The sequence below is a fragment of the Physcomitrium patens genome, chromosome 14, assembly GCF_059467195.1.
Source record: "Physcomitrium patens ecotype Gransden chromosome 14, ASM5946719v1, whole genome shotgun sequence".
Classification (NCBI taxonomy): Eukaryota; Viridiplantae; Streptophyta; class Bryopsida; order Funariales; family Funariaceae; genus Physcomitrium; species Physcomitrium patens.
In genome coordinates this window covers 17,157,984-17,175,535 of record NC_143423.1, presented here as the reverse complement: position 1 = coordinate 17,175,535, position 17,552 = coordinate 17,157,984, and the positions used below count along the sequence as shown (strand labels likewise).

Genomic DNA, 17,552 nt, shown 5'->3' with positions numbered 1-17,552 from the left:
ATTGCGTGTCTGGCTGATGTCTGTCTGTTGCTGTCATCAATAGGGCCACAACAGACAAGTTCTGTTGCAATACCTCTCCCCCTTCCCCAAGTCAACCTGTTTCCCCCCTTTCTTCCCTTTCTTCCACTTTTTCTTTCTTACTTCATCTGTTTTCTTTGTTTTCTTCCTCCTCCTTTCTCCAATGGAAGGTTTTGTTGTCACTTGCTTGGCAGTGTCAGAGAAGATCATTCCTCGTCTTTGTACGCATTTCCATGAGCAATTGAAAGCTGCCACTCTGCCACTTGTACAGATACGATGAGTCCCCAATTGCTAGCTGAATTCCTGAGGAAATTTATTTATAATTTTGACATTTTTCAAAAAGACAAAGGGGGGAAGAAAATAAGAGAAAAAGAGAGAGAGAGAGAGAGAGAGAGAGAGAGGCAACGATGATGAATGTCACGCCATTGTGTGTGTGATTGTCAGCATTCTTCATTATTATTATTATCTTCTTATTGCATTGTTAGTACTGACTAGGACCCAAATGAAGGCAAAGAAAAGAGAGGAAAAAAAAAGGAAGAATTTAGGAAATGCTCAGAAATGATGGAGTTGATACCGTCCGGTAGTGCTCACTCATTCCCCAGTTGAAATTTTTGAAAAGAAAAAGAGAGTTATGTGGAGGGCATCATGATATTTTGTTTGTCTTGTTGGTTCCATGTCAACATGGAAGGAAAACTGCTTCATGGAAACTGTGTCTCAAAATAATTGCAATTCATACATTAAAAATTGTATGACACAATCATACATGATGGAATTAAAAACTGAACTTAAAGTTTTGCAAACCAATACTGTGTTACTGTAAGAAACAAGTAGAAATATAACATGTGTATGAAGCTTCCACAGTTGCCCTTATGAAAAATGTCCAAACTTGTAAAAATTAGCATTTTCAAAATTTTAAATGGGTATTTTTACAGTTTATATATATATATATATATATATATATACATGAGTGTGTGTGTGTGTGTGTGTATTTATGTGTTTGTATGTGTTTCTTGCTCTTTGAATGAATCCATTGAAGTTGATGAACATTCACAACACTTAAGAACAAGATTATACATAAATACTTTGCACTTTTCAAATAAAAAGCTGTGATTGACAGTTGACATGAAGTTTAAAAGGGCTACAAAAAAGTACACACAATTTTAAAACATAAATGAAACTCAGGTGAAATACTACATCTAATTACAATGTGTGCTGTCACAAATAATTAGCTTGATTAGAAAAACTAAGCTTTCACGTCCAAAGACTTATATGGTATAAAAGGCACACGAATTGATTAATTTATCGGAATGATACTTATAAATTCTATTGTCGACTAAATACTTATATTGATTGGTTGATTTGATTGCAATTAAATCAAATAAATTACCTGGAAATCCATTTGCAGCATTACAGTATGAGTGCAACATTTTAATAAACCACATAAATATTTTTGTACGAGCCTCAAAATAACAAATCAATATGTGAACTTAAATTGAATCATCATTCGCATTTTCGAAATGATATAATGATTTGAGTTGTCAAACTTCTATTGAATACTACCGAATCACAACATGTATATTTATTTAAATGCAATTAATTAATTAAATTTAAGATTAATTTTTTTTAAAAATGTATATATACACACACCTCATTTTAATTATTAAATAGGATTTTCATGTTGTGTAATCGTATATGGGTTTCAAATCCTACATTTTGTGTTCTAATTTATAAACACACTCATAGTTCAGAGTTAAAGTTTTTCACCAAAACATTCTTACACTTTGTAACATCACTGTAATTTATGGTAAATATAGTGCAAAAACAAAAAAGAAATATATATATATATATATATATATATATGTGAATACTTGTAGAATATTATAAAATTTCATTTTGTAAAATTGTGAATGCATAAGTTCTTCCACTAATAAGTATTCTTGAAAACATACAGCTACTTTCAGTAGTATATCCAAACATTACAAACTAAATTTACACTTCAGTATCTCTTAAGATAATAAAATTCTAAACAAAACTAATAAACATAACATGTTATGTAGCTGATTAAAAGTACATATGTACAACAATTAATAAATTAATGTGGTATTTATTGATCAGTAAAATCTATTATACATTATATAATTTTATGGAAGTATTTATTCTAAAAATACATATATTTTATACATATTATGACTAATATCTTTATTCATATTTTAAAATATTTTTACTCTAAAATAATTATTATATTTTAATATAGTTAAAATACAATAACTAAAAAATCAAAATTCTTATGGATATAAATAGTTTTGTTTTTTCTCATAAAATATTTTTAAAAATCAGATGTTGATGATTTCACTATATACATAGGGTATTGTTAATGCCACCATAATTTTCCACCTATTTGACTATTAACACTACAATGATAACAATAAATATTCCAAGCAAAGTTGGGTGATTTGAAATTACTATGTGTCAACACAATTACAAAATAATAGCAGATTATACAAAGTCACACCAATAAAAATTACTAGAATAACTAATAGTAGCACCACAAAAAAGTAGGATATGAAGCAGAGCTTAGGAAAATTTTGGGCACCTAAAAAGCCATATGAGGGACTTTGAGGCTCTCTTAATTGAAGTAATTGGCAGTATGTATAGTAGCACCTTGAATACCTAGGGTTTTACCAAGCTCTATATTTGCTTCAATTATATACATGACTATAGATTGTTTTGCTTAAGAAATAAAAGATTCATTGGTTCCATTCAAATTGGTATAAACATGGTGCCATTGTGTCTCTATAAAGTATCTTGCACTAAATCACAGGCCACATATGCTCCTCGAATACATCAATAAGCCATTGTAACAATTTCTATCATCTATTGATGTGTTTCAAACCATCACAAACTAAAGGCAAATATTGATATATTTATTTATTTATTTTATTTCTTACAAAAATCCTAATAATGCTTTTAATACATATTTTTCTAAATTATGCAAAAAAAATAAACGTATCTTTGATAAAACATAAATAAAAACGTAATAAGAATAAATTGTGATACCATTAACAAAATTTGCAATGGTATTAATTATAATATAATATATATATATATATATATATATATATATGTATATATTAAAATCTGATATTTTAATTAGAAAATTTTAAAAAATCCATTCATATTTTATTAAAAATATACATATTTTAAAATATATTCAATTAGTAATTTTATTTGATATTTAAATATTATTTTATAAAATTAAGTTTATATTGTGTGATTGACTAATAAATATATTATAATAAAAATGTTCATATACATATATTTTAAATTAGTTTAATTCTAAAAAAAGGACATGACTTAAAAGGTTTAAGTATCTCTTATCTTTTGATGATAGAAATGAACTTTTTTTTATCATGTATTGAGAAGAATTGATTAAATTTAGATAACATTAATTTTTTTAAAATAATATTTATGATAATTTTAAGATATTTTAAATGTGGACCTTTTATGATATAACAAAAAAATATACAAAGAGAAATTTATTCCAAAACATTTATTAATATTAAAAGAAATAACTATATCATAATAAAAAGGCATAATATTTTCAAATAATTATATTTGAGCATTTCTTTATAAAAAATAATAACTTTAAAAGTTTATTAAAAATTAAAAGATGTATGTTTTTAAGATAAGTAATCTCTATGTATGAGTTTTTATTTGTTTATTTAAGATAAAGACATCATGATAAAAAATAAAGCCGTGTATTTTAAATACATAAATAAAAAAATAACAATTTAATCATACAAAGGTTGAAATATATATAAACTACTGGTTAAACCACTAACTTTGCTAATATCGAGTACATTTTTGGCAATCAATTAAAAATTAAAATAAAATCATAATATATTGATTAATGCCTCTTATTGTAATTATTATTATTATTTTTTAAAATAAAAAAAACAAAAAAAACAACACTAATGTTAGCTAAGTGCAAGTCGAGTTAATTTGCGCCATTGTTGCCACCATCATTGCCTACTTGGCCCATTCCATCCTATCTCAATAATTAGGTAACTTGGGAATAACTAGATTAAATTTGTAACTAGGTTTTACCACCCTATTGCTCCAACCAATGGAATTATTTGATGCTCTAATCAAAAGTTGGCTGGTCGATACATATATATATATATATACACACACACATATATAAATCTTTGTCACGTATTATTGTAGACTTAACAATTAAAGTATGTAAATAGTTTAAAATATAAAACTTATTTTTATGTATGATTATATATATATATATATATATATATAAGAATGATAAGCAATCCAATTTTTTACTAAAGTGATCTACTCTATTTTAACCATCATTGCATTCTTGCAGCTCGTAGCCATTTCCTATTCCCAACCATTGTTAAGGACAAGAGTAGGGAGTTGGGGACATTGGAAACAAAAGCAATGGTTGGAAATAAGAGAACATTTACAAATGGGGATAGGTTGAAAGGGTACAACGATGGTTTAAACATGTGGGTTGATTTATTAAAAATTTGGATCACGTTATCATTTCCTTATATGTATTCTTCCTTAATTTTTGAATGATGTAAATATTTTCTATAAATTATTTATTTTTATTGAAGATTTGATGCTAAATAATCAATCTCTAAAAAGAAACAAATAACTTGTGTAGATAAATATCTATTATCAATGCAAATTGATTATTACATAAATTTTTAAGCTTTGAGAAGGTTTTAAAATTTAATTTAAATTTAATATTGTAAGAATTTAAGGTTCCAGAAAATGTAAAATTGCTGAAAAGAAAAGAGTATGGGAAATTTTGGTTCATTTTGTGAACAAAGTTTTGAATGGCCAAGGTTAATATGATATTTGAATATGAAGTTTCACTTTGAAAAAGAAATAACATAAGACCATTAATGTAGCCTTGAGAAAATAAAAAAATTGTAAGTAAAAAGAATCAAACCTATATGCAGCAGCAGTAAATTAATATATAATAGTAAATTCTAACAATTTGCAATGATCATTATGAATAACGAGGAGGCGGTGTGAAACCGGTTCCATTGGGGCAGGTTATTAGGGGTAGGGGCAGCCTGGACCAGGATCCCACGCACACAACGCATCCAAGGAAAAAGAAAAGGGAGGAGGAGCAAAGGGGGACGGGTAAGGGGGGGGGGTCCAGCCAGGGATGGATGGGAGAGGAGGAACCCATTCCCGGCCTGGGGATTCTTGGTAGAGGGCCATACCGGACCCACCCTCCACGTCAGCGCAATCCTCATCCAGCACAGACTCATCCTGGCTCTGCCCTCCGCCCCCCTCTCTGTCCCCCCCCCCCCCGCCACACATCTTTCCAGCAGGGGGCGTTGTACTTTATCTTTTTTCCGCCCAGCGTCCTGGAGAGCCTCCTTCCTTCCAGGCAGGCTTTGGTGCTTGTGCTGGTGCTGCCTTCCTTGCCTTGTGCGAGTCGCGAGCTGGTCTTAATAATGTGTATTATTGTTCTGCCCCTCTCCCCCCCGGATCAATATTGCGAGGTTGCTCGTCATCCTCGGAGCAGCATCAGCAGCAGCGCCCCTGACAACCAGGGGGAAGGAATGGTGGGCGTCCTCCTCCTTCTCTCCTCGATGCCATGGCTGGCGGTACCGCGTGGTGCGCGACAGGCTGGACGATGTGGCATTGAAAGCCACGGATGATGATGGTTTGTGTCGTGGAGTTGCTTGAAGCAGACCGATTACGGAGAGAGCGAGAGAGGGAGAGTGAGAGAATGAGCGCGAGCGAGATAGGGAATGGCTAGTTTGCAGCCCTAGACGTAATGGTGGCACTGTAATGCTGGTCGTGCGAACAGGGCGACCATGGCAATGCTCACATAGGTGTGGTGAGGGAGCGGAGGTGTTCTTGTGAAGTAGCAAGAATGGGCCAGGGAGCCTCGACGGTAACAGCGTGCTCTGGGAACCCTAGTCGCGTGCAGGAGGACGAAGACGACGACGAGAGGGAGGGTCATCGCAAAGAGCAGGACGAGGAGGAGGAAGAGGTCGAGGACGGAAATGACTGGACCCTGTACGCGCCAGACGAGTGCGTGGCGTCTGTGTTTCGGAAGCTCCCAACGGCAGATCGGAATCGATGTGCGTTGGTGTGCAAGCGATGGCACAGGGTGGAGGGGCAAGGGAGGCAGAGGTTGTCGCTGCACGCTGTGGCTGAGTTAGGGTTGGCGCTGCCGGGTCTGCTGGACAGATTTCCGCACATTACAAAACTTGCGTTGAAGTGCGACCGGCGGACGGTGAGCATCGATGACGAGACTCTGTGTTCGGTGGGACGGGCATGCCGGCAATTGCAAAAGGTGAAATTGAAGGCATGTAAGGGGCTGTCGGACCGCGGGCTAGAGGAATTCGCGGAGCTGGTATCGGGGACGTTGCGAAAGTTTTCATGCGGGTCGTGTCAATTCGGACCGCGGGGGATCAATGCGGTGCTGTATCACTGCTCGAATCTGGAGGACTTGACAGTGAAGCGGCTGCGGGGGTTCGTCATGCCCAATCCGAGCACGGCCGAGCACGTTCTGCCGGGCTCCTGCAGCATCAAGAGGTTGTGTGTGAAGGATTTGCCCAGCGCGCAGCTGCTGGGACCGCTGATTGCGGGGTCGAAGAGTTTGCACACTTTGATTCTGAGTCGGGTGCCTGGGAATTGGGACCTTCTGCTGGAGATTATCACGGAACATACGACGAGTCCGGTAGAGTTCCACATGGAAAAGGTGGGCGTGACGGACCGGGGGTTGAAGGCTGTGGCACGGTGGAGCAATCTACAGGTGCTGTACCTGGTGAAGCCTACAGAGTGCACGAACCAGGGATTGTCTGCAGTTGCGAGCGGGTGCCCTCTGCTGCGGAAGCTACACGTGGATGTGATGAAGAGTAGTCGGGTTGGAGACGAGGGACTGCTGATGGTGGCGCGGAAGTGCAGGCACCTGCAGGAGCTGGTAATAATCGGGGTGAGCGCGACATCGGCGAGCCTGAGTCTAGTGGCATCGGAGTGCTCCCGGCTGGAGCGTCTGGCGATCTGCACGAGCGACACATTCGGAGACCCGGAACTGTCGTGCATAGCGGACAAATGTTTGGCGCTGAAAAAACTATGTATTAAGGGGTGTCCTATCTCGGACCGGGGGATGGAGGCACTGGTGAGCGGGTGCCCGAGCTTGGTGAAGATGAAGGTGAAGAAGTGCAGGAATGTGACGCCAGCGAGCGTGGCTTGCCTTAACTCGAATCGAGTGTCACTAGTTGTGACACTGGATGCACCTTCTACAACTTCGAATGCCGCTCATGTAAGTTCAAGATCGGTCGTGAGTGTCCCACATTTGTTAGACATACCTAGTCGACACCTGAATACCCTGACATAATAGCTTTTATGTATTGGTGGCCGATGTGCAGAACGGTGTACCACCTGGACCGGTTAATGTGATCGTAAATCCTGGGAATAATGTGCGCCCCTCGCATTCAAGGACACCTTTGGCGAGAGCAAGGCTTGCAATCAATCTTGTCGCATGTCACGTGCTTCGGTGGTCTGCCTCTAATGGCTCGTAATGATGCACAGAATGGTAGGCATGATATCTTGAAGCTTGTAACTTTCGGTAACATAAGTACAGATAGACCTCATTGTCAATATAGGAAGGAAATGTCGTGCATCTGAAACATTTGTTTTCAGTTTAGTATTTCTTGGTAGGACAACGATAGTGGAGTAGTGATCGCCGAAGGCAACACAGCTGGTATACGAAGACATTGGAGTACCTGGTCTCCAACCATGAGGAATAGCTGTTATTCTTTACCCAAGTTTTGGGCTTGTAAAGCATTGGAAGAAAATCTTCCAAGTTCGTAATTGATACCACCGCTGTTCAGTCGATCACCAGGAGACCATGCCGGTTTTGGCTTTATTAGTTCCTTTGGTTGGAGATGTCGCCGTTAGTCCTGCGTTCGTTGTGTCAAGTCTAGATTGGTTCAGAATGTCGAGACACTGAAATAGTAGCATGCACCGACTTGTTAATGAGAAACCGTTTAATCTTTCTGCAGGTCCTGAAAACTTTCTTTTGCAGTATTTGGAAAAGGCTTTAGGAGTTAAATGTGTACGTGTCACCTCTTTGGCTGTTACACTGGAAAGTATTGGACGAACATGGCTGGTCGGTATCTACGTCCATTTTATGTTTTCCGTCATTTACTGATTTCTGCTTACAGCTGGGCTGGTTGCATCAGCGCGCAGGCTTCCCCTACTGGCGTTCCGCAGTCTCCACTCCCCTCAGCAGCTGTCGTCCATACATTAAGAAGGGAACAGTAGGATGGGCTGTGGTGATCCTCAAGATCATTCCATAACTTTTTTCCTCAAAGTGGGTTTTATTGACAATTCTTCAGAGGAAAAGTTTCTGTCATGTTGATAAACACGTGAATGCCTGTCAAACGGTCAGAGAAGGCACTTAGACAAATTGATCGCAGTGTCTTTGAAATAGATTGTACATTCATTTCATTTTCAGATGCAGTACCATTGATTGGTTATGTTACAGTACATCATTATTCTCTTCTAATGCTTATATTTTCGTCAAAAGTCAACCTATGATTTCTACCACTTTTCATTAGCTTAATTTTTATCTTCCTGTAAACCGGAACAACTGTGGCTTGAAATAATTTATGCTAGAGTCAATTCACTGTTTGACGTCCTTTTAAATTATTACCTCGTGGCATAGTTTTGGAGAAATGCCTTCATGAGATAGAGTAATTTCGTACGTCATACTGAATACATCACCAATCTCTTATTCTCTCCAAAGTACTAATATTTGAACCAAGGGCATTTCATCACTGTATATGTTTTTGAAGATTATTTATGGCTAGGAAGTAGATTTTGTTTTGTTTTAAAATGTGCACAAAATTCAAAAGAGGGAAATTTTGAATTATACAAATATAAAATTAAAACTGTTCATTACTTATCACAAGAACATTTATTGTTGGCAATCTTTAATTTGATATCTTCTAAACAAACAAACCACTTCTTATCTGCATACTTAATCTTGCCAAGTTTCATTGTTGCTTGACCTCAGTAAGATCAATAACTACTCAAAACTTGAAGCAAAACAAAATTTATTCACAATTAAAACTATTAAAAAAGAAAGAAAAGGACCAACAACAACCTGATCTTTTTATTTTTCAGACATATTTATGTCTTGTTATCATATATATACACAATATGCTGACATGTCTTACAAATGTTCACACACAACAATGTCATGTCTCTCTTAACATCTAAAATGCATTTATTAATGGTTTTAAAGACACAACTTTTAAAATTCTGAAAATCAAATTTAAGATAGGTATCACTGTGACATAAAAAAGAAATAAAAAATACCTTAAAAAAGTCATGTTATTTTTAGTGTCAATGATGTCTTTTTTGTTTGTTATTTTATTTTATTAAATGATGATGATAAGTGAAAGTATACATAGTTGAATAAATTTGTAAGAGATCATGAAAATTCTAAAATCTCACTCAATTGAGAAGGTTTTGATTGCACTAAAGAGAAATTATTTCAAAAACGAAAAATAGATTTTTTTTGAATCAGACATTTTTATTATGATACCTTCTCTTATATAATTTCCATTAAACTTTCAATGCTGAAGTAATAAATGAATAAACAAATACTGATTTTGTATCTATTATTTGTACTCTGCAAAATGTTGTATAGATGGGCATAAACAAATCATCATGTGAAATTTCAATAATCTACATATATATATATATATATATATATATGTATAGATATATTATTACCCTCCATTGTCATTTGTTGTAGTCTTCTGCATGTTATGGCAAAGCAAGCCCTGTTTGTGTGGCCATTCAACCATTCAAGGTTGCAAAAATGAAGCTGGAGTGAATTTGTGGGGGCCATGGACAAAACAAATCAGTCCTCAAGCTCATCCAACCCAACAACAAATGGGTATGTGGATGAACCATTTTGAAGTAGTTGTTCACCTAATTCAAAACACTACTTGGGTAGGGGCCCAAAATAATTTGGGTTGCGTGCTTCTCTTGCTGTTAACCCACATGCCCTTGAGCAATGAGCCCAAGTGAAGATACTGTCTTGAAATGATAAAACACACACTTGGAATGTACTAAAAGACTAACAAAAAAAACAAACAAACAAATAAAATTTAATCATCCTTAGCATCAAGAAATTGATGCACAGACCTCCCTCCCTCCTTCACTCAATGAATTCATCTCATACAATCCCCATCTCTATCTCTCTTTTCCTTGAATTGAATGTATTAAGAATGTATCTATATGAGATGATACATTACGTACATTGCAAATCAACCTGAATCTAGTACTTTATATTGGTGTGATACCATGAGCAAATTTAATTTATGGAAATCAATATATATATATATATATATATATATATATGTTTCTACAATGTACAAAGGATGATATATCTCATGGAAACATTTATAGTTTTAACAAATTTCTTGGCAACATTATTCTTGATGTGTTCAATTTTGTTTTGTTTTGATTTGTTTTGTTTTGTTTTTGTTTTTTTTGTTCATAAGTTTAAAAGACATAAGTTTCAGTTCTCTCACAAAATGAATTGATTTTCTACCAAGAGTCAATTGTCACAATATAGAATTTATACAACCTTTTATGCTTAATTATTAATTATTTGAGGTAGCATATAATAACTATTAATTGTATTTTGTATTGGATTTTTTTTTTCTTCTTAGTTTATTACTTTACTTCAAGTAATTGCTTTTTGCTTGAACTTTTAAAAATACAATAGTAGTACATGTTTTATTTTAATTAGTGCATTTTTATTTTAATAATTTTTTTTCTTGCTTTTATACATTGATGTTATTGATAAAATATTTTAATTTAAGGTATATGTAGTGATTATTTTTACTAAGAAAATGATTAAAAAAGACATCAAACTTTACAAAAATATGACACTTTGATTGTAGTACAATCCTATGTCCTTAGAAAAAGCTAAAATTAACAAAATCATTGACAACATTCTCAAAAATCATAAGAAGTTTTCATTGAATCTTTTTACATTAATAAATTAACACGTGAAATTAAATTTAGATAGATTTAAATCTCAAATCGTGAATGCTAGTAGACTTAAATAATTATATGCCCTAATTAAAAAGACAAAAAATTTGTAGTCTGAAATATAATTAAAATAGATTTTTTTATATCATGGATCTTAATCCATGGCAATTTTACTGAATCAATTAAATTCTTCTTTTTAACTGAGGGAACTGAACTTTTTGTGTTATATTCTGCTGTTTAAATTACTTATTTTATTTTATACTAGTTGAATATCAATTACAACCAATAGTATTAACCTGATGATATGTGAATAAAAACATTTGGCAGTTTAAAATATAGATTTTCTTTTTTGAAACATATGCTTATATATATATATATATATATACATACACATACACATTCACTCAACCACAACATTCTTAAATATGTTGCAAAAGTGCTACTACAATTCACACAATATAAAACTCATTCAAATGGGTTTATACTATTTCAATCATTAATTCTTCACTTGCATATTTATATCTAATTATTAAGTATACATACAAAAATACAATATTCTAAGTTAAAGTTATGGCTTTTATGTATTCTAATTATATACAATCCAATGTCACCATTAAAATTTGATACTAACATAATTCACATCCTCCGTTTTAGTAATTTACTAAAATGTGTAATTAAAACACATTTAGAGGTGCCTCTTAAAAATATTAAATTTTCATTCTGTGCTTGCATTAACAAACTTACCTTTTCATTTAGACGATCTGGGCTATTTTGCTTAAGTGTAAAAGCATGCATTTCATGATATTATTTTTGATCTAACATGTAATACTTGGATGTTACAGAATTATATAGATTTTTTGTATTATGGCACTAACAACCCTTTATTTGCACTTACACATAGTATGGTGCCAATGCAGGGTTGAAAGAACCATGTGGTAAAACTCTGACACAAAGCATTATCTCACATGGCTGCAAGTTGCTCTTTCAAATCTTTTGCATAACTTCGGGTCATCGTAAAACCTTTGAGGAGTCCGATTGTTAGAGTCTAATTTATAACACATGCAATGGATAAAATATAACCTTCAACGTGGACATATGATCTCCACATTTGTGAACAGAATTTGTCTCTTTCCACAAAAAAATAAAAAGTGTGTTTGACGCAGAAATTCTGCTCAACTATGACCACATTCAAATCAAATCAGTTTAGAATTTGTGATCCACTTTTAATATGCGTTGTTGAGTGCCAGCTGTTAGATGCTGGCACATCAAAAATTCTTCCTAATGGCACCCGGCAAAAAAAAAAAAAAAAAAAAAAAAAACTAACAGCAACAATATTCTAAGGAATAATACTCAGAGCTGGTCCTCACGCCAATTCTTCACGGCAAAGCGGAGGACAAAAGCTTAAAGTACATTCTTACTTCCAGCAGCAATTCACTTGTGAAAAACCATGTGGAGCAAATCACCAGGCATAGCTGGAACATCAGCCTGCAAAACCCATAAAGTCAGATCAACAACTGACCACCCCACCCGTAGTACGGTCTCAGCAAGTCTTCCTCGCTCAACTCGATGCCGATTGCTGCTTCGACGTACAGGTTCTCAGTACAGAATGTTCCAAATCACTTCAGTTCTATCCTAAGAGAACTAGATTCTGGAACGCAAATTGTCCAGTATGTCCAAAATTGATTCGAGAATGTATCATTAAATGGCTCTAGTGATGGTAATTACGAATCTGTCTATCAGAAAAAGGATACTTTTTGGTCATCTCAGTGTATCACCGGTTACTAACGGTTGGAAATATTCTGCTCAAGGCTCAACTACATTAGATGCGAGTCTTCCGAAGAGAACTACGAACGGATTTCCATGTGTTTCATCGATACACTTGTAACACCGGTAGTGACTGAACATACGTATACAACCACGATGACATTGTTAAGATTTCGAACTCATCGCAATTAATTCGACATTTTTCTTAGAAAGCGTTTGCATTTCGCGTTTTGAGCAGTTCAAGTAAAAAGAAGTGGGTCATTAACGCCAAGACGGCTTTCCAGACCCTGTAGCACAGCCGCAAACTCATGGTGATGATCTTACATGCCCACGAGCAGGTTTGGAACGATACAACGTAGCCTGCCTCATGACTTCAGTAGCGTCAACTTCATTAATCTATTCGTTGCAATTCACTATATTTCTAAATAATCCGGAACAGAGTTAGCCGTCAATTCATGTTCAGAAGCACAAGTCGAGTACTGCATGTATCCAACACCAAGTCATTGAACTGCGTTATGAATTACCCAATCAAGAAATGAATGAAATAGCCACAACACACCGAAATCAGTGGGTAAGGAAAGCTGGTAAGTAACAGTATCTGAAACTAAGAACAAGAAACATGGTACTCCTCTGCACTGCCGTCATGAAGTGCTCATCACAGATGGATAATTACGGACACAGCTCAAATCTTCGAAGTAGTGCGAGTTTGAGCCCAACACCCAAAAGGGCCCCACTGCAAATTCGAAACACATGCATTATACATGCGCCAAGAAATCCAACCATTCATAAACAATACAAGCTATTTTCATTTTCCGAACCTCGAAATGATCAGCAAAAGATATGCACGAAGACAGAGGGGAAGATAAGTGTTAAGAACTCGTACGATTCATTGCACGTATGACAGGAAAGCGACGGTGAATCTGCTAAATTCGTAACACACATACCCAACTAATGAGTTGTAAGATTTCTCAGACATAGAACACATTGGAAGTTTTGTCAGCCCAAATATCATGAAGACTTGCTCGCATCGTGGGTAAATGACGCTGAACGGAGCCTGAAAAGTATGGGGCAACCTGCTCAGTCACGATGCTTCCACTTCGTGGAGTTGCGTGTGATGCATGTCGTCACGTGTTCAAAAAATGGAGCCTACTTTTAACTTTACAATTACACGTGAAATATAAACATTTACTACAATCGCCGTCATGAAATAGAGGTAACTAACCAATAAATAATCACCACGAGAGGGGGAGGCTGCATTTGCATACAGAACCACCCCCTGCCCTTACACTTGAGAGAACTTCGGTCCTGCAAAGAAGCAATAACCTCTTTAGCAACATGGTATAAACGACTAAATCTTGTACACTCGTCATGTCAAAAACCTGCATTAACTAAGCTAGACAAACCACTGAAAACGTACCAGATGCACCAGACATTCTTTGCAACGAACTACCATTGATCAAAGACGTACTTGTACTATCGCGTGGCAGCGGGCGTCAGTCGGCGCATGTTTGTCGTGAGGTGCAAGTAAAATCAGCACCGATACCACCTGCTGCGAAGACACAGGACATCAACACAACCCAAACTCAGTCGCGATTCAAGATAAGTGTTCAAGAACCTGCTTCACACTCCGGTGTCAACAAAATATGCATTTCACTCGAAACAGCTAGTATAGTCTTGACGATCCACCCGCGGGGCTTAAACTAGTACCTTGAACATTCACTCCCTGTATCTTATAACATTGAGGCCCATCGTGACGGGACATAACCTGCCTCCATACCCGTAAATGCTCTGGTTCAATTTCCTCTTCATCTTGGTCATCTATATCACCGAACTCTGGTTCCTCATCACCTCTATATCCAGGTTCACTTCCATAGCCGGACTCAGTGTTCTGATTATCATTACCAAGCCAGCACTGGTCGCAATCTGCTCTTCCATTTATACCATCCTCGCGAAGGCAACTACAAGCTGTCCAATCTTTGCCCAAAGCGTTCATTTCGGACACCAAGTTGCTGCCACTGCCTCCTCCTGTGCAACTGAAAAGCTCACCACTTGAGTCGGTCGGAGTTACGGGGAAATCAGACCACTTGAAAGGGCCGGCCTTCGAAGTCGGTGCAGTAGATGGATCTGAAGCATGTACTGCATGGGGTGCCCTGTCACTGCTCTTGTCTGAACCAGAGTTGCGAGAGCCTCCCGGTCCGCATCGTTTCATCCTCTTCCGTGCGTGGAAGCCGTCCTTCCATCTCCATAAACCCCGAGCAAGTGCATGAGAGAGCTGCTTCCGGCGCTTGCTCCAACCATGAACTCTACCCTCGTGTACCGATCGAGCGCCATACTCACTTGGTACTTTGCCAAATTCGAATACCCCTTTCTCTATACCCGAAATGGTTGCACTATAGAACCAGCTCTCTCCAAAAGAAGGAAATGGCTCGGAACCTCTACTTTCAGTGCTATGCTGCACAGTACCTGGGAATCTCCAGCATTCCGGTCTGACTAACACGTTCGAAGACTCAGCTGCCAACATGCGGTGATGATTGTCATAACAGACAGTACCAGAGCCCAAGTTAGGGTTTGGCTCCGGTAGTTGGCCTTCTTCTCTCAAACTTTTACTTCCAAATTTGTGATCAGGGCTTGCAGCAGCTGAGTTCGCAAACGGATTCCAATGGCCCAGCTGCCGGGTGCACCTATCCAAATTCCGAGCGGTGCAGAGGGCGGATATTGCAGGTCTTCCATCGATTTTGGACCGCAGCTTCGGTCTTCCAGGCGGCCTTGATACAGCAGCCACCGGAGCCATGGGCAACTCACAACATCACGAAGTGGCTCAACCTGATAATCAAAACAGTGTCCCTCACGCGTACTTTAACGAGACTCTAAATCCAGGACATGCTTCATAAGAGCAAGCATTAAATGAAGTCCTTCAATCCGAGTTCAGGAAGAGGTTGAGAGATGCGTACTCCCACTGATGAAGTTGAAAGAGAGTAAGGGAGCTTGCATGAGACGTCTTAAACTACAAGGAAACTAGGAGAATCCACGTGCATTGCGTGCGCATGAACCCACATCAGTCTCTAACAAATCTAAACATGGCCCAAAAAGGAAAACACGGGAGAAACTCAGATCAAGGATAAAACACAATCTTTATACTGGGGTGAGAAGGCGGCAAAGGCAGGGACACATCTCGGAAGCGTGTTATGTCGTTCACACAGCCTGCATGCCCTGGAAAACATAAGACACTCGTCGTGCAAGTCCTCCAAAACGCATCGATAGGCTCCAATGCTTGTCGTCATCCTAAGCTCCTTCGCTACCATGCGAGAACACGGTAAGAGTATCCACAGAGCTAAATCGTCCGTAAGCTACCACCAACACCAAAACAGAAGAAAAAGCTGCAATGAGAGCTGGAGGCGACAACCACAGAAGGCGAAAAAGAAGCAGAAAAGGGGCAGAAGAAGCAGAGATAAGTAGCACGCAAGGTGGCGAGCAACCACCAGAGAGTTAAACGCAGCAGAGCTAATTTAGAAAGGCACAGGGAAAGGGAAAGACGCGCAGACAAGGACCACAAGGACAGAGAGAGACCCTCCCGAGGGCTAATTCGGGATAATGAGAACAGGCAGAACAGGAAGGAAAGACAGTGGGGAGTAGGTGGGTGGGCGTGGTGGGAAGCAAGTGCCGAGCGCAGTGGAGGAGCACAGCGCATCATCAGCTAAGTAGTAGCTACTAGCTTCATGTTGCTTTCTTCATCCAGAGCCACAACACAATAAACACACGCACTCAAGGGCAGGAGGCGAGAACGGGAGGGAATGAGGGAGGGAGGGAGAGAGAGAGCCCAGCGATTGAGCCCCGGCAGCAGGGTGGAAATAGCGGGCACCCCTCCTCTTCTCTCCTCATCAGCCCTCCTTCCTCCTCCTCGGCGAAGCTTCTGGAAGCAAGCTTGCCCTCTCTCTCGGGGCCTGGGCAGGCATGGCATGGCATGGCCGATGCATGCGTCGGCGCTGCTTTATCCACCGCAGGAGGAGAGGGAGGGAAGAAGGGGAAGGAGGGAGGGATGATCTCTCTCTCTCCCTCCGCTTGGGGTGCGATCCGTCCGTGTGAGCAACCGAGGTATCCGCAATATGGCAATATTCTCTCTCCGAATGCAGCTGTTGCCGTGATGGACGACGAATCCATGGATCCACCCCCCTGCGACAATCCCATCTGCTGCTGCATTTGTGTGGTGGTGTTGTTATTGTTGTTGTTGTTTTGTGTGAATGTGTGACGCCACCGCTGCCGCTGCGGCGGCGGTGCGACTCCTCCGATCCCCCCACTCCCTTTCTTCAATGTGCCACCTGGGCACCCCACCTGCCACGTACTTGTGCCAGATGGATCGTGCGCGAATGGGTGGATTTGTGGATATATGTGGGTGGATATATGTGGATGGATTGGTGGATATACGGGTGTATATAATGTCCACTATGATGTCCAAATATTATGATTTGCATTGTGATGTGGAATCAACGTTTTTTTACAGTAAAATTAGAACATGATTGATGCAAAAATAAAATTCTTTAAGGTTTTCAAAATATTACTTACTCTATATCCTAATTCATTTTATTTATATTTTGTAAGACTATATGGAAAAATGCATTCAAATTTTTTCATAGATGTAGTATTGTTACAAATTGATGTTAATAATAAAATCTACTCTATTGTTTTTATTTTTATTTTTTTTT

At 37.9% G+C, this 17,552-nt stretch overlaps 2 protein-coding genes across 11 annotated transcripts; one reads left to right on the top strand and one right to left on the bottom strand.

The window, feature by feature from the left end:
* Positions 1–5,412: 5,412 nt before the first annotated feature.
* On the top strand, positions 5,413–8,622 carry LOC112291668 (F-box protein At1g47056). Of its 6 annotated transcripts, XR_002972477.3 has the most exons (4): positions 5,466–7,333; positions 7,440–7,606; positions 8,076–8,128; positions 8,256–8,622. XR_002972477.3 is itself a non-coding variant. In XM_024539432.3 (3 exons), the coding sequence occupies exons 1-2, from the start codon at positions 5,936–5,938 to the stop codon at positions 7,590–7,592; spliced, it is 1,551 nt and encodes a 516-aa protein (XP_024395200.1). In that variant the 5' UTR covers positions 5,466–5,935; the 3' UTR covers positions 7,593–7,606; positions 8,256–8,622. The 6 variants fall into 6 exon arrangements, 5 of the variants coding, with proteins under 5 accessions (XP_024395202.1, XP_024395200.1, XP_024395201.1 ...); XM_024539432.3 differs by lacking the exon at positions 8,076–8,128; XM_024539433.3 differs by lacking the exon at positions 8,076–8,128 and having other exon boundaries at positions 8,238–8,622.
* A 5,145-nt stretch (positions 8,623–13,767) lies between these two features.
* On the bottom strand, positions 13,768–16,926 carry LOC112291609 (uncharacterized). 5 transcript variants are annotated; one of them, XM_024539267.3, is made up of 3 exons: positions 14,560–16,926; positions 14,321–14,401; positions 13,768–14,157 (listed from the first exon to the last, which is right to left on the bottom strand). In XM_024539267.3, the coding sequence occupies exons 1-2, from the start codon at positions 15,641–15,643 to the stop codon at positions 14,346–14,348; spliced, it is 1,140 nt and encodes a 379-aa protein (XP_024395035.1). In that variant the 5' UTR covers positions 15,644–16,926; the 3' UTR covers positions 13,768–14,157; positions 14,321–14,345. The 5 variants fall into 5 exon arrangements, with proteins under 5 accessions (XP_024395035.1, XP_024395036.1, XP_024395031.1 ...); XM_024539268.3 differs by having other exon boundaries at positions 14,321–14,398; positions 14,560–16,909; XM_024539263.3 differs by having other exon boundaries at positions 14,618–16,909.
* Between the last annotated feature and the right edge of the window lie 626 nt (positions 16,927–17,552).

Coding starts and splice junctions, on each gene's coding strand:
- LOC112291668 (XM_024539432.3), top strand. CDS start 5,936: ATGGGCCAGGGAGCCTCGACGGTAACAGCGTGCTCTGGGAACCCTAGT. Junction 7,334..7,439: donor CAACTTCGAATGCCGCTCAT/GTAAGTTCAAGA, acceptor GCCGATGTGCAG/AACGGTGTACCACCTGGACC.
- LOC112291609 (XM_024539263.3), bottom strand. CDS start 15,643: ATGGCTCCGGTGGCTGCTGTATCAAGGCCGCCTGGAAGACCGAAGCTG. Junction 14,402..14,617: donor ATTTACGGGTATGGAGGCAG/GTTATGTCCCGT, acceptor GTGTCTTCGCAG/CAGGTGGTATCGGTGCTGAT. Junction 14,158..14,320: donor GCTGCCACGCGATAGTACAA/GTACGTCTTTGA, acceptor GCTTCTTTGCAG/GACCGAAGTTCTCTCAAGTG.